We start from the raw sequence: 15,144 nt of genomic DNA, 5'->3' as shown, positions 1-15,144 counted from the left end.
TTTTGATATCAGAGCCGTGCAAATAAATGATTGTATGTGTGTTTTTAGGGAAAATGTCTGTTTTTCATACCTTAAAGCCAATAATTGATAATGATATATTATATGCCAAATTATCTGAAATATCTCGAAAAACCTGGTAACGATGCATGGGTTTAAGCTTCCACGAATTGTGGTATCAGGGCTAGCAAATATTAACTGACGTCACAGTGATGCCTGTCGGTAAAAATTATAAATGGTTGGGGCAAAGTGGACGGGGCAAGGTGGAACATGTTAACTAATGGGCTTGTGGGTAAAATGAAGTTTGGCACGTTTCCACGCACGCCGCATGGCTTGCTGCAGCTACGCTCTCCTATAGTTGCTAGATTGAATCGCTAGCAGAATCTGATCACGAGTCCGTGTCTTTAATCACTATTCTGAGGTTGGTCACGTGACATAACAGTTCACGAAAGTTGCATACAATTCCTCGAAATACATTACAAATATGTTTTTCAATTACATTTTTAGAAAACGCTTAAATTCTCTAGTGAAAAATTACCACATGTACGAAAGGTAATTTATGTAGGGCCTGGATACTCTTTAATCTTAAAACTGTGTAAGTAGGTTTTTATAAAGGAAACAGATTATTTTAAACTATGACAGAATGTACACGGTTATAGTAGAGCAATTTAGCAGGAGATATATGAGTATAAAGTATAAACCAAAAATCTTGCTTTACTTTGCTTTGAATTCCCGTTTTGGCTGGACAAAATTGTTTGGTCCACTTTACCCCGGGTTACCCTACTTGTTTGACTAAAACTGACCTATCACTGTGTTACTCTTCGACTCCCCTGTATCTTTATTGCCTAGTCTTTCGGAGGGGCATAAAGCTGACGGTTCATATTTTTCATGCTTATAAGCATTCGGTACTTCCTTCTGCTGTCGGATAAAAAAGGAAAGCAAAACAAACATACAAACAAACAAACAAACGAATGAATACCAAAATCAATTCAATTCAATCAAAAGATATTAGCCTGGGAGACATGGGAGGAACTACCGTCCAACCTGTCCTCACCGACCTCCCTATATCCGGATCTCTCTATCATCCGGACGCCATCTCGCCCTGATTCTTTTTTTAATCGAATAATTACAGGGAAAGTGAGATTTCAAACTAAAAAAAACACACAATAAAACAATTCTCAAACTTCTATGAATTATATATTATTCCAAGCATAAACGACATACATTCGTATATATTATCAAATTTTCAGACATTAATTATTTTTCCCGCAAATTTTGCACTGATAGCAAAGAAAGAGTTTCAATGTTCGCTACCTGCAATAAATGTAGCTACCAATGGGTAGGCAGCTGCGTGCAACTGTGGATCAAACATTGAGTCTCCCATATCTGGCCACATCAGAAAAGACTTCACATATTACACAGTCTCGGCAGATGCCGTAGATGGCGCAATTTCTTATCCATAATAGTTATTACATACTAACCAACAGGCGTACTAAACCGCTTTTTCCTTTTTTCACCTCAGACAATGTCAGAACACCAAATTTCGATGTACCTATAGTAGTTCATCACTCTTTGGCGCAAATAATAAACTTGGGGGCATTCGCTTAAGCTGGTATCCGTGTTACAGATACCAATCTTGAACATACTTTGCAAGGTGCAATCCCACCACTATCCGCCTATAAAACGTAAGGACACACAAAAACGTATGGTCTATCTGGAAATACATACCTCTGAAGTAAGTTTGCCATGCCTCAAACTGATCCACGAACTATCTCTAGTATAGAATCTAAGCTGACTACAAAATCAACATATCTTGAACCACCAAAACTAACATATAAGTTTATTGTACTTACAGATTTTTTTTTCATCTCTTTCTCTGAATTTACATAAAATCATATACACAATGGTATATACGGTAAAATAACAGGAGCATCCGAGGAGGTCTTGTGTTTGACAGATTATTTTCTTTTTATTAAAAAAAAGAATTTATTTGTAATTGTTTATCGTTTAAAGAAATGATGACTGTGTTGATTGAGATGATGAAATAAACCTAATTTTCTTGTACATTTCAAGATTTCAATAAAATAGTCTTAATTTTTTCTTAAAAGAATTCAAAGTTTTAGCTGTTATCATATTCTTATGGAGAAAGTTCGAATACTTTGGGCCAATCGTCAGACGAAGGTTCAATTTTTAGTTCAATTCAAAGTTTATTTCATTTTTCGACAAAACATATGTTTCACTTCATTTAATAACAGAGAATAAGATAAGTAGAACATAGTGAAATGAAAAGACTACAACAATTGAGGACCTATAATAATCATACATTGTATGATAAGAAAGAAAGAGAAGTGATCAAAATGAAGTACGTATTGTATACCGTTGCTTTAAGTGCGAAAAATGGTGTTCTGAGCCAGCGAGTTCTCCAAAAATGCCAAATGGAATTCATGCGATCGCCTTTTTGGATAATTGTGAGTGGATTGATTTCTTGGAAAAATTGTTTCAGACATGGTTGTAACCTGATATTTATTATGATTTTGCATGAATTGTCCAAAATTGAACAAATCGTTAATTTTCAATATTTTGTGCAAAAAAAAAAATGACGGGTCAGTATGAGACAAAAATGCAGTATAACATAATTATGATACCGAGTGAGTTCTTTTGTAAAGAAAGTAATTAATCTAAACATGCTAAAAGTGTTTGATGTGTATTTACCCACGCGAGAATATATCGTAATTTAAATCATTCAATATCAGAGAACAATATATTGTAAGCAGGGACAATAAAGGGAGACTGAAATAATTTAAACTTGTTGATTATACCAATATTTCGGGAAAGAGTTTTGCATACTATCAATATGAAATTTCCAAGTAAGCTTATAATTGACTGTAATTCCAAGAAATTTAACATGGGGAAACATTCTCCGGTGGATTACCATTAAAAACAATACCAATAGGTATATAATAGTGTTTTTGTAGAGTTCCTAAAAAGCATATATTTTGTGCGATATTCTTTTCTTCATTTCTCCTTCTTTGTGGAGATTGCGAGATAATGTCTTTGAAGGCCTTCGAGAAGTCCAGGAACAAACCTATCAGATGGGAAAGGTTTGTCGATAGCATGTGCCACTTCTTTCTATGAAACTCAATAATGCATGTGAAGTGCTGTTTTCCCCTGTATCCAATCTGGGAATTTGAAATTAGAAATTATATAAATGAATGAAAGAATATGAGTTTATATATATATATTTTTTTTTCTTCTTTTCCAAAATTTCGGATAATGTATATCAAAAAAGAAATTGGTTGGTAAGATATTAACATCTAATTTGTCACCTTTTTTAAACAAAAGGGATGACTTTTGCCAAATTTCGTGCTTTTTATGTATGGGCTATTAACAATGAAATATCATAATTTTGTTACATAAACTCTTTGTACGATATAGAAGTTTATGTGTGTACATGTCTCTTCTCTCTTTAACAATTCATTTTTTTTTCACATACTGGAATTACCTTATCTCCACACTCTTTCTGTCACATCCCCTTCTATTACATCGTTGTACCTTATTGAGTGTAGTGGTTACACCGTTAATTATTTACATGATGTATACCCAATTGTAAATCTTATTAAATGCGTTCAGTGTATGACATGATTGATGTGTTTAATGATTCCTTACTTTTTTGTCTCATTTAAAATTATGATGAATCAAATTTGATATAATTATGATCTTTGGAGGACACATGAGGGCTCATATATGCTTCTTGGTAATAGTGAAGAATTTTACTTTTGTCATCCCTGGACCATGTGTTTCTCCCTCACATTATTCACGTACCCCTGTATCTATGTTTAATTGCAATTGTAGGGCCAAATTAATAACTTCAAGACCAACTACTACTTGATAAAACGGTAAAGAAAAGTTCCAAGAGAAGGAGGACCGACCGGTGTGTAACCTGGATCGCCTACAAGAAGGCTTATGATATGGCGCCTTTCTTGTGGATCGATGATGTTTGACAGGTGTTTCGACTTGCAGATAACATCCGAACTTTATTTGACAAAGTCTTTGAAGGCATGGTGAACAACCCTCACATCGAATGGTAAAGATCTTGGTCAGGCGAGAATACAATATATGAGGAATGATTTTATAATGAGGAATATTTCAAGAGGACTCACTGTCACCTCTTCTCGTCGTCATATCACTCATCCCACTTACACGTGTAATTGCTACGAAATGTCTTGGCTGGCTATGACCTCGAAGAAAATCATGGCTCTTTCAATCACCTGCTGTTCATAGATGACCTGAAGCTGTTTTGCAAAAGACGAGAAGCAGTGCGGCACGCTAATTCAAACGGTTCGTCTGGTCAGCAAAGACATCGGAATGGACATCGGCATCAACAAGTGCCCTTCTTGGTTATGAAGAGAGGGAGACAAATGAAGAGTGCAAGAATATCACTTCTCGAGGGAAAAATATTGAAAGAGTTTGAAAGAAGAAGAGAATTACAAATACCTCTGTGTATTGGAATTTGATGTCTGGAACAATACAGTCAAAGTGCGTGTGACAAAGGAGTGCTAAAATCACACTTAAATGGTGGACACATGATCATAGGTCTACACACCTGAGGGTAGCAGTTTTGAGATACACAGAGGTGTTACTTCATATGCTTAACTCTGAGTTGAATCATGTTAATGATTGGACTCAAACCAACGAATTGTCCGTAAATCTACGCAAAACTAATTACATGATGTATAATACCACAATTTCTCATTTACCTGGTTCGATTTCAATCAAAGGGTAACTCACAAAAGACAATTCACTAAAATTTCTTGGCCTTTCAATTGACTGTAAGTTATCTTGGCAGGAACAAACAAATTATCTACATAAATTACTCTAAGAAATTTGGGCGCTGTACAGAAGTTTTATATAGGCATGTTTTCCCAATATATAATATTACGTACTTTATATTCCACTTTGTTACGTCTATATCTCCATTATCACATACTGGCCTGGGGAAATTGTTCCGAAATACGAATGGAGCAGAACACAAAAGCAAGATGTACGGATTTTCATTTGTACAAATTAATTATCACCAACAAGCCACTTTTCAAAAGTATTAGCTGATTAAAACAGATAAAACTGATATACCCTTATTCCTTTGGGATATTTATATATCAATTAAGTAAAGACTAATTACCTCATGCTTCTACTCCCATGTTTGTAAAAAATAAAGTTATATATTCCTACCATACAAAACAGGAAAATTCATTTCACTTTTCCGAAGTATGAACTGCGTTTGCACATAAAACAATATTACACACAGGTTTGGCATTCTGGAAAAGCCTTGACTCTGGCATCAATGAATCGTTGTCGCTAAATTTTTTAAAGGGTGTGTACAGTTCTGGTCAAGGCGAGGATCTAGCTTTTAACGTTTTGCGAGATATGGGGCACGAAATTTTCATGAACTGGAACAGACGGCCTTTTTTGTGGCATGAAATTTTTATGAATTGCCACTGGCACACAATGCATCATAGTGTAGACAAGAACTTTTGCATGCATTTACTTTTTTTTTGCTAATTTTGGCTCTAGAGAAATTTTTGAAATGAAAATGTATGTGATATACCCCTGCTCTGCAATGCACGCAGACTTAAAGGGTGTGTACAGTTCTGGTCGAGGTGAGGATTTAGCTTTTGACGTTATGCGAGATATTCAGAAACCACTCTATGAGATGTCAAAGAGAATGCCATTCTAAGGGGCATCAAAAGTTTATTTGATGAAAATCGGTTTTTGAAATGGCTGAGATATCCAAAAAGAAGGTGAAACAATGAGATCCTAACAAAGTTGTGGCCTGTCGCCTTTTATTATTATCACTTTTTTGGATATCTCAGCCATTTGAAAACCAATTTTAATCTTGCAAAATAATCAGAAACCACTCTATGAGATGTCAAAAAGAATGCCATTCTAAGGGGTATCAAAAGTTTATTTGATGAAAATCGGTTTTGAAATGGCTGAGATATCCAAAAGCAAGGTGAAACAAAGAGATCCTAATAAAATTATGGCCTGTCACCTTTTATTATTATCACTTTTTTGGATATCTCAGCCATTTGAAAACCAATTTTCATCAAATAAACATTGAATCCTTCTTTAAATTATATGCTTTTCATATTCCATAAGAGTTTTCTCATTATCTCACTTAGGAATGTTCAAAACATGAGTCCTCCACCTCAACCAGTACTGTCACAGTCCCTTTAAATACAAACGAAAAAATTCCCTCATGAAGGCCTATGTTCAATCATAGCATGCAACTTTCTTCCAAGTTCCTTTCCTTTATCAGATTCGTTGTTAATCTGGTATTCCGGGTTTGCTGGAAGCATGTCTATTAAACCATTTTTCACATTTTAGATATCTAACAATACTTAACATCGATTATACTGGTTCAATTTTTTGCATTAGTTGTTTCTATCCATAAGTCACATTTAAGAACTGAAGCATTAATGCTTGGTGTTTGTTTCATCTGCAAATGGTAAATTTTGCCTTTTAATGTATTACTGCATATAGCAAGAACAAAAAAGGTGGGATCCTACATCGATGGAATACACAGTTTAACATTTTTACTCTGATATTTCTATCGCCATCGTACGACCAAGAGCATTGTTATCAATCAAAGCGTGAGAGTGACCATGACCCAAATGGAGCCTGCATGTCTTTTCATTCAAGCGTATTTATCGGTTGTTGTTTCTTTTCACAGTCATCAAACGGCAGCAATTTTGTGCAACTTGCCGACAGCACCCATGTGATTTTCTGTTTTACTTTTCAGCCATAAATACGTGTCACTAGTTTTGGACTACAATTTTGGACTACAACTACAGTTTTGGACTACAAGTTCAAAGTCCAGGCCACATATTTATGGATTAGAACTATTATGGTTACATTTCACACAACTTTTATCACCTGCATCAGTCATAAATTTGGCTGATCTGTTGTGTTTCAAGTTATTCATCCTATATGAGAAATTTTCCAGTTGTTTTTGCTCTTACAGTGTTAGTGTAAAAACAAAATAAATCTATAATCCAGGTGCTCCCCTTTATAATTTTTTCCTTAATTTCAACCAAGTGCTTTACAAATTAAATTTTCTTTTCTTTTCTTATCTTTTTTTTTATTTTATTTTATTTTTTTTTTGGGGGGGGGGCACCAAAGTCCTTCTCATTACAAATATTTAGACCAGAATTATTTTTACAAGCATTAAGGGGGAAATAAGTGTCAACCTACAATCCTCTGGTTCTCATGACCCTAAATGAGTTAAGCTTACTGAGGAAAATGCTTGGATGTATATCCACTACATATGTATGTTCGGTATACGCACATGAGTGTGTTTACGATGAAATAACGCTGACTGTATGATTTGCGATGGTTTCTACCCACGGAAGAACAGCTGAAATAAACACGACCTAGAAAATTGATCCCTTTAAATTAAAACCTGTGTCCATGTACAACTTTACACATACCATTATAACTGTAACTTTCCAGAATTATATCCTGCCAAACCTCTATTCAAGTTTGATGCAAAAATTGTGTCGTTAAAATTCGTTCGTGATAGGAATGGGCATGCAAGCGTGGATTATCAATGTCCTTTTTATTCGAGGGCACCGGGCATTCCTGGCAAGCGGCGCTGCGTGCAGCCTCGTATACGCCGCTCACGCATACTTAAGGAGCACGCCAAGTGAGTCCCTTTCAACGCTCATGAGTTCACGAAGTTTTCCAACATGGTATCCCACCGCCGTCATGTAGTTGTTGTTCTCCTGGTCTTTGGCTCCTCAACATGTCTCCTTGGAGTTCTTAAGATGACTGCGGTGTACCTGCCTGATATCTCTATGAGCTTGGGGACTACGGCTACGGACATAGGCATTACACTTGGTCTGTTTAGCGCATTCACTCTATGTCCCGGTGAGTTTCAACCAGTGGTTCCAACACCTCAATCAATGACGTTGCATAGCTGATGCTTAATAGACCTCTGAAGATTACATCTAAAAGAAAAAAAATGGGACAAAACAGAAGGGTAGGCATTTCCACATGTTCTATCAGGTCGTATGAATCACAGCATTTTCCACAGCATAAAACTGTTGAGCTTTATGTTCATGGTCTGAATCGTTATAAATGAAGACCGTAAACTGCCATATCTAAAGAAGTCCTGAAACAGTGTTATTGCAATAATTTGTCTGTGGAAAAATGAGTGAAGAAAATGTGATTCCATCGGGGTTCGAACCCGAAACCTCCAGATTTTTAGCCCGGTGTTCTACTGACTGAGCTGTAGAAAGCCCTAGATCAGTGTTCGTCCCAGAAATCCTAAATTCTCATATTGCAATGAAACAATGAAGATTGATTTTAAAGTCCCCCATAAGACAATGCTAATTGCAATCCTTCAGGGCGAAATTGATATAAGAAAGAGTTTGGAATTTGTGTTTAGTAGCCTGTATAGATGACGAACACCATTTCAAATTGAAGAGTTTGTTCGCAAAAACCGATAAGTCCATTTTTGAAGATTTGAAGTACGGTCTCTGTCATAAAGTACAAAATAATACCTCTGAAATGATATATTGGTCACTACATATAAAGGTACATTTTTGAAGTTATGGTCGAAAGAAGCAAACATTCTCTTATTATTCTCTTTATTTTTCTTGACCTCTAATCGCAAACATCTCCATTTGGCAAATATGGACTTATCGGTTTTTGCGAACAAACTCTTCAATTACATTGTACCTCTTCGTTTTTTCTTCGTAGCTCCCCTTGTGTCATATCTGTATCGTAGGATACCTCGCTCTCTTCTCATGACGGGAGCGGTTACCAACACACTTGGTTTGGTCTTGGCTAGCTTAGCGAGGAATAATGCAGAACTGGCAGCTGCCTTATCACTGACTGGTAAAGTGCAAAACAGTGTTTCGAGTTACGGATTTGCCTCATTGTTTGTTTTTTTTTATCCAAATGCAATGACTGTGTATTTTCTTTCATGATTATCATTTATTCTCTCTTTTTTTTTCGTGTCATAGAACACAGAATCCTGCAGTTTGTTGTTGACACTTTGTTCACTTATAGCTGCTATATGAAAACACTGGAATCTAACAGTGATGATTTCACACTGTGCTCTTGTGTATCATCAAGTGTTTGCATGGTAATGTTCCGTTTCAGAATGTGTTCAGAATGCTATACCGCTCGAATTTATCGATGTGAACGAGATTTTACACTGTGTTCACAATGTATTCACACTGTGTTTCACACTGTGTTTCACATTGTGTATCACATTGTGTATCACGTTAGGTTTCACATTGCGAGAAAATACCGTCACACACACACTCACACAAACACACACGCACAAACACCATGACATTCACGCTTTTTATGTAAGAAAAGAACTTTTCAAAATTTTGTAATTTTTTTTTGCCACAAAATAGGTGAAAGAGAAGATGCAAACTATCGATAAATATCCTTGCTATCAGCTTGTCTTTCGAAATTATAAAAAAAGGTTTTTGAAGTTTTCAGATACTCACATAATTATTTCTGATTTTCAATTTGGCTTTTGGCAAAAACACAACACATTTCACGCAATCCATACCTTCTTGATAAAATCTCAAAAGCTATTGATAAAATTTATCACCTTATTGGAGTCTTCCTGGACCTCTCCAAGGCTTTTAATACATGTACCATCGACCCCAACATACTGCTTCATTAATTATCACATTATGGTATCCGAAGAAAGTTACCTTACCACCGGAAAACAATTTGTACTTATCAACGGCAACACATCTACTATGCAAAACGTTAACAGTGGTGTTCCTCAAGGAAGCTTGCTAGGTCCTTTTTTTAATTGTTCTTTATGTGAATGATATCTCAATTTTTTATTAAGCATTCTTTCTTTTTTATTGTTTGCGGATGACACTCGTGTGTTTCATCCGAGTCTGATCCCATTAGATTAATTAATACTTAAATCATTAAATTAATGAATTACTTCAGTTGATAAGAACGAACAAACTATCAATCAACCTAAAGAATGTATGTTTTTCAGTAACTCTCTGGAAATATTTACCGAAAATATCTTCCTGGAAGACACGATGATAGAAGAAGTCTCTTCTTTGAAATTTCTAGGTTGGATTTCTTGACAACATACTCACCCGGAATTTACACATTGATTCTGTATGTCTGGTATGTAGGATTACAGGTGTCATAAAGAAATTTAACTTTTGTCTCCCATAAAAATGTTCTTTTCAAGTTATACTCTACTTTGTTATCACCTTACTTAAACTATGGAATCGCATGAGGAAATGCATTTTCCACTTATACAGAGAGAATATCATTTTTACAGGAAAAAAAAAAAACGTCTTCGTATTATTTGTAATGAATCGTGAAGAAGTCACACTGATGATTTATTTCGTTAAAAATAACATTTCAAAAATCCATGATCTGCACCGCTTGCAATTCGGACTATTTATACGTACAAACTCACCAACCATTCTCCCCCTTTGTATTTGATTCCATGTTTGTTGAAAACGAAACTGTTCATGCATACCCGACCCGTCAATCCCATGAATATCATTTGCCTTTGACTAGGACGGATTCTGCAAAATCTTTATTCTCTTTTTCTGGACCAAAATTCTGGAATTCTCTTGATGATAGTATAAAAGATGCCTTAAGTTTTAATACTTTTATTTCAAGTTAAAGAACGTTTTAAGAAACTCTTACACAACACAATAAGTCATTCATTTGTCTGTTTTGACTTTAGAAATTTTTGTTGTTGTTGTTGTTGTTGTTGTTTAATCTTAAAACTTCCTGTACCTCAGCGAGCCCAAGCTTCTGTTCTTCACGTGCCCTGGTTATGACCTACTATCTTCTTTTCCTTCTTCCTTTTCCTGTCTTCTTCAATCTATTCAAACCATACCTTCCTCAGTAATCTTTCTATCTATCTATTTTATTCTTCCTTTACAGGAGAGCTGCCTCGTGATTGTTAATGTGCATCTCTGTGTGTCATGTATGTGTGTGTGTACTACTCTGTCTTTTTTCTATCTCTGTATCGGCAAATTGACCAGTTTTGTTTGTTTGTTTGTTTGTTTGCTTGTTTGTTTGTTTTTGTTCTGCAATTTGACTTTTTCTTTTATTTCTTATGAGGGGACTGCGTACTATAAGCTCTGTCTTTAGTAGTCCCCTCAATTTCCAACAACTTTGTTTCGGGATTTAACTTAAAGATATAGCATTTATTTGTGTCTCTGATAACAATTACCTGTGTCTTTATTCCAGTTATTGTTGATACCTTCATTACATTTTTGTACTGATTTAGTGACATTATTTGTTTTCTCAAACATTGCATTGTATCCTGAATTTGTTGGAGATGAAATAAAACAAATTCACGTGACTCGACTTGACTTGATATTTTGTTTCTGTTTAACTTTTTTATGATGTCGGATCCCTCTGAAGGATCATTGTAGAAAGGATTTGCCCATCTATCACTAATATTCCAAAAGTAGTAGATTGAAATCCATACAGTTCTGCGTTTTTACTAAGATCCGAGTTTTGTCATAGGTCCAATTCTTTGAGTATATTTTTTTCATGAAAATCCATGTAGCAAACCATTCTACAAAATTTGATGCTTACACTCGTGAGTACAGCTATGTTTCCCATAAAAAGTTCGGCATTACTTTATTTCACTTCACGGTATTTGCTTTCTTTCAGTAGATTGCCCTCCTGATTTCGTGGAATTGTATAGTGTATTCAAATATTTCATTCCAATTACAATTTGTTACAGATAAAAGAAACGAAAAAAAAATGCTTTTCTATTTAGATCGCCCAAATTAAAAATAATTTACAGCATTTTGCTTGTAAATGAGCTGTTAACTTTAAATATCCTCTCATTTAAATTTGTTTTCTTCTATTGTCTGCTTTGTTTACAAGGTCAATTTTTATCGTATAGGGGATTGTTTTGGGTTTTTTTTTTTTTTTTTTTGTTGATTCGTTGGTTGTTGTTTCTTTTCATTGTTATCTCTTCAGGAGGCGGTCTCGGCATAATATGGATGTCTGGACTTCTTGAACTGGGTCGTCTGCAAGAAAGCAACTTTGGGCTCTATCTCGGCCTCGGGTCCGCGGGCTTTCCTGTAGGCATGTTTGTGGTCCCACTCATTGGCGACTTCCTAATGAGGATATACGGCTGGCGAGGAGCCATGTTGATCGTTGGGGGTCTCACAGCTCATGTTATCCCTTTAAGCATGCTAAATCAACCTCAGATAGACAATAACTCGCGCAATGTTCCCTTGACCACAAACCTCGAATGTAGCAAAGGAGAAAATGGAGATTGTACGATTACTGAAGATGGAGAGTTAATCGCCCAACAAAGCCAGCCTTCTACTTCAACTTATTTCCACGGTTATGAAGGCATTAATACTGTGGAGTCTAATGAGCAGATCATTGGGCTGCCGAAGCATGATACGCATATGTCAACCAGTGAAGAAGACTTTTATGAGGAGAAGGCAGAAATAAACTCAGATAGTTTTAGTGACGAAAGGACAGAACTCTTGAAGGAAGCGACTGATTCCAGTTCACAGGATAACGTACCAAGAAGACTGGAAAGATGGGCTCAGACGATTAAAGAGTCCGACTTCTACACAAATCCTTGCCTTGTAATATTCTTGTTTGCTTCAACCCTCCATGGAATCACGTACGGCGGCTGGCACACCTTCCTAATACCTCGAGCTGTCGAACGAGGAATGCTCGTCCTCCAAGCCATTACACTCAGCTTCTGTGCCGGTCTGGCAAATGTTGTTGGTCGGATTGGTATTGGTGTTCTCGCGGACAGATTTGGCAGAGCTATGGACACTATTTTGTTCTCGACATTCTTATTGGCCCTGAGTCTACTGTGCGATGTCTTTGTAACCAACTTTGCAGTTACGTATATCATGTCATGTTTAGAGGCGTTTTCCATCGCGAGTCGCGCCGTCTTGATATACGTGGTGATAAAGGAGAGAGCACCGAGGGACTACGACACTGCCTTCGCTATACAAGTGTTGACACTCGGATTAGGCTTGCTGTTAGGCTCATACCTTGCAGGTGGGTTAGTAGTGAAGAGGGAGCTTTAGATTTTGACGCGCGGACGTTTGAGACGAGTGCGTTGGACGTTCTCCTCTCCCCTTCGTGGTGGTGAAAAGTAGCTTTAGATTACGCTAGGATGCAACCAGTGGACGCAACGTATAAAGAATAAAATGGCGCCCCCATATGATCGGTTCATGAAGTATACGTTGCAAACAGTGCGGACGTAAAAATAGCCCAGTACGCGAAGTGAAAAACTCAAAAGACGCAAGCTAAAAATAGATCAACTTGACGAGCACTTCTGCGCATGCTCAAATTTTTTTTTCCCTCTCTGAACGTCCCCGTCGCGAAAATCTAAAGCTCCCCAATAATCTGACGTCATTCTTTTTGAATCAGTCCAATTCAAGTAGATGACATTTTAAGTCATCGTTTCATTATCATTTAGAAAGCAAAATTTTCAAAATCTCAAAGGAAACAGGGCAGAATTGAGCACACTGCACGTCATTTCTGCATATTGTAACCTTGTAACAGAGTTACTGAAGTATTGCAATTGCTTACTTTAACCCGAATAAGGCCATCATCAAAGTCCATGTAGGATGATACAATGAGGGTAAATGATATGCAATGCTGGTAGCTATGTATAATTTGTTTACTTTAATATGAGGATATGATTGTATTGTATTGAAAAATGCATTTCATGTATATAGGCCTTTGTATGTAGGCCTGTACACGTAGATATCACTATTTGTGTAAATGCTAACAGATATGTCAGAGATAACTTCCTCTATTGAACAATGAAAGGAAATCCGAAATCGAATCTTACGTTTAAAGAAGACTATACATCATACGCTTAGAACGATTGTAGGTAAACAAAATAGAGCAGTTTTTCGATGAGTCCAAGCGCTACTGAAGAAAAGAGAGAGAGGAAAAAAAAGATAGGTGGTGACTAAAGTTCGGTGTACCCTTGCATGCTCATGCGCTCATGTTGTAATAGAACTTTCTAACTTTGTACTCCTAATTCACATCCAGGTATCGTTGCAGACAAATTTAGGAGCTACAACGCTTCTTTCACGTTATTCGTCTGCATCGAAGTGCTGCAGTTTGTACTTCTCTTCCCTCTCCGTTGACTCTGCTTACAACGTTGAATGCGTATAACAGAGAAGGACGTCGTGTCACTCTGTAAAAGATTATTCTCAATATGAATAGCGGAGCCGACTAAAAAAAAAAACAACAACATTATGATCTTGTAACTCTGTTCAATTTGAAGCTTCAATACTGGTTTAACGTTGCGTATATAATTTCGCGTTGTTCTTTGTTTTTAAATGTACATGTAATGTCAATTCACTTTATTTCATTTTTCGAAGAACGCATTTCCCAATCCATACATACATTTCATGTAAAAACTCATTGTGGAAATAAACGTCCCATATAAGTAATATTCTGTTATATTCATTCCCTCCTCCCTTGTTTGTTCGGCAATATGCACATGCAATTTTAGATGTGTTTCTGATCTATGTTTAAAAATTGACAGTGTTGTACGTGGTTTACACGCATGCTCTTAAAGGGAACGCATAGTTTTCGTTGAGACCAACCTTCAGGTTTCTAACAGTTTTGGGTGAGATAATGAGAAACCTGCTATGAAATATGAAAGATCATGTAATTCCAAGAGAACATTCAACATTTAATTTGATGAAAATTGGTTTTGAAATAGCTGAGAAACCTAAAACAGAGTAATCCTAATAAAAGGTGGGACCCAGCTTTTATCACGATCTCGATTTTTATTTTACTTTGTCTTTGGATTTCTCAGCCATTCCAAAACTGATTTTTCATCAAGTAAACTTTGAACTTGTCTTGGAATGGTGTGTTCTGCACTATTCCATAAGTGGTTTATTGATATCTCGCAAAAAGTTAAAAGCCCAATCCTCGCCTCCTCCACCAATACTGTACAATCCCTTTAATATCATTTTTCATTTAGAATAGAGAACAGATTTCTAGTATCCTGGGAAGACATAAAAAACAAAATTTCGGTATAACGACAGAAAACTGCTCGTCCGGATGACTTCATTAAAGGGGCCCTGAAATCCAAAATGCATGTTGATCTGT

The 15,144-nt window shown here is 36.2% G+C and overlaps 1 protein-coding gene across 1 annotated transcript; it reads left to right on the top strand.

The window, feature by feature from the left end:
- The first annotated feature begins 7,742 nt into the window (after positions 1–7,742).
- LOC139711649 (monocarboxylate transporter 9-like) lies at positions 7,743–14,168 on the top strand. The gene is made up of 4 exons (XM_071623510.1): positions 7,743–7,923; positions 8,758–8,895; positions 12,010–13,062; positions 14,071–14,168. Exons 1-4 carry the CDS (start codon positions 7,743–7,745, stop codon positions 14,166–14,168), a joined length of 1,470 nt encoding a protein of 489 aa, XP_071479611.1.
- Positions 14,169–15,144: the final 976 nt, after the last annotated feature.

Source organism: Diadema antillarum, unplaced genomic scaffold (assembly GCF_040938485.1).
Source record: "Diadema antillarum isolate AM-2024a unplaced genomic scaffold, OU_Dant_1.0 seq00001679_RagTag, whole genome shotgun sequence".
NCBI lineage: Eukaryota > Metazoa > Echinodermata > Echinoidea > Diadematoida > Diadematidae > Diadema > Diadema antillarum.
This window is presented reverse-complemented; position numbering and strand designations above follow the sequence as displayed.

Bases quoted from the DNA above. Each gene is read 5' to 3' on its own strand.
- LOC139711649 (XM_071623510.1), top strand. From the start codon at position 7,743: ATGGTATCCCACCGCCGTCATGTAGTTGTTGTTCTCCTGGTCTTTGGC. The intron at 8,896-12,009 runs GTAAAGTGCAAA...TTATCTCTTCAG, and splicing joins AGCTGCCTTATCACTGACTG to GAGGCGGTCTCGGCATAATA. The intron at 13,063-14,070 runs GTGGGTTAGTAG...ATTCACATCCAG, and splicing joins GTTAGGCTCATACCTTGCAG to GTATCGTTGCAGACAAATTT.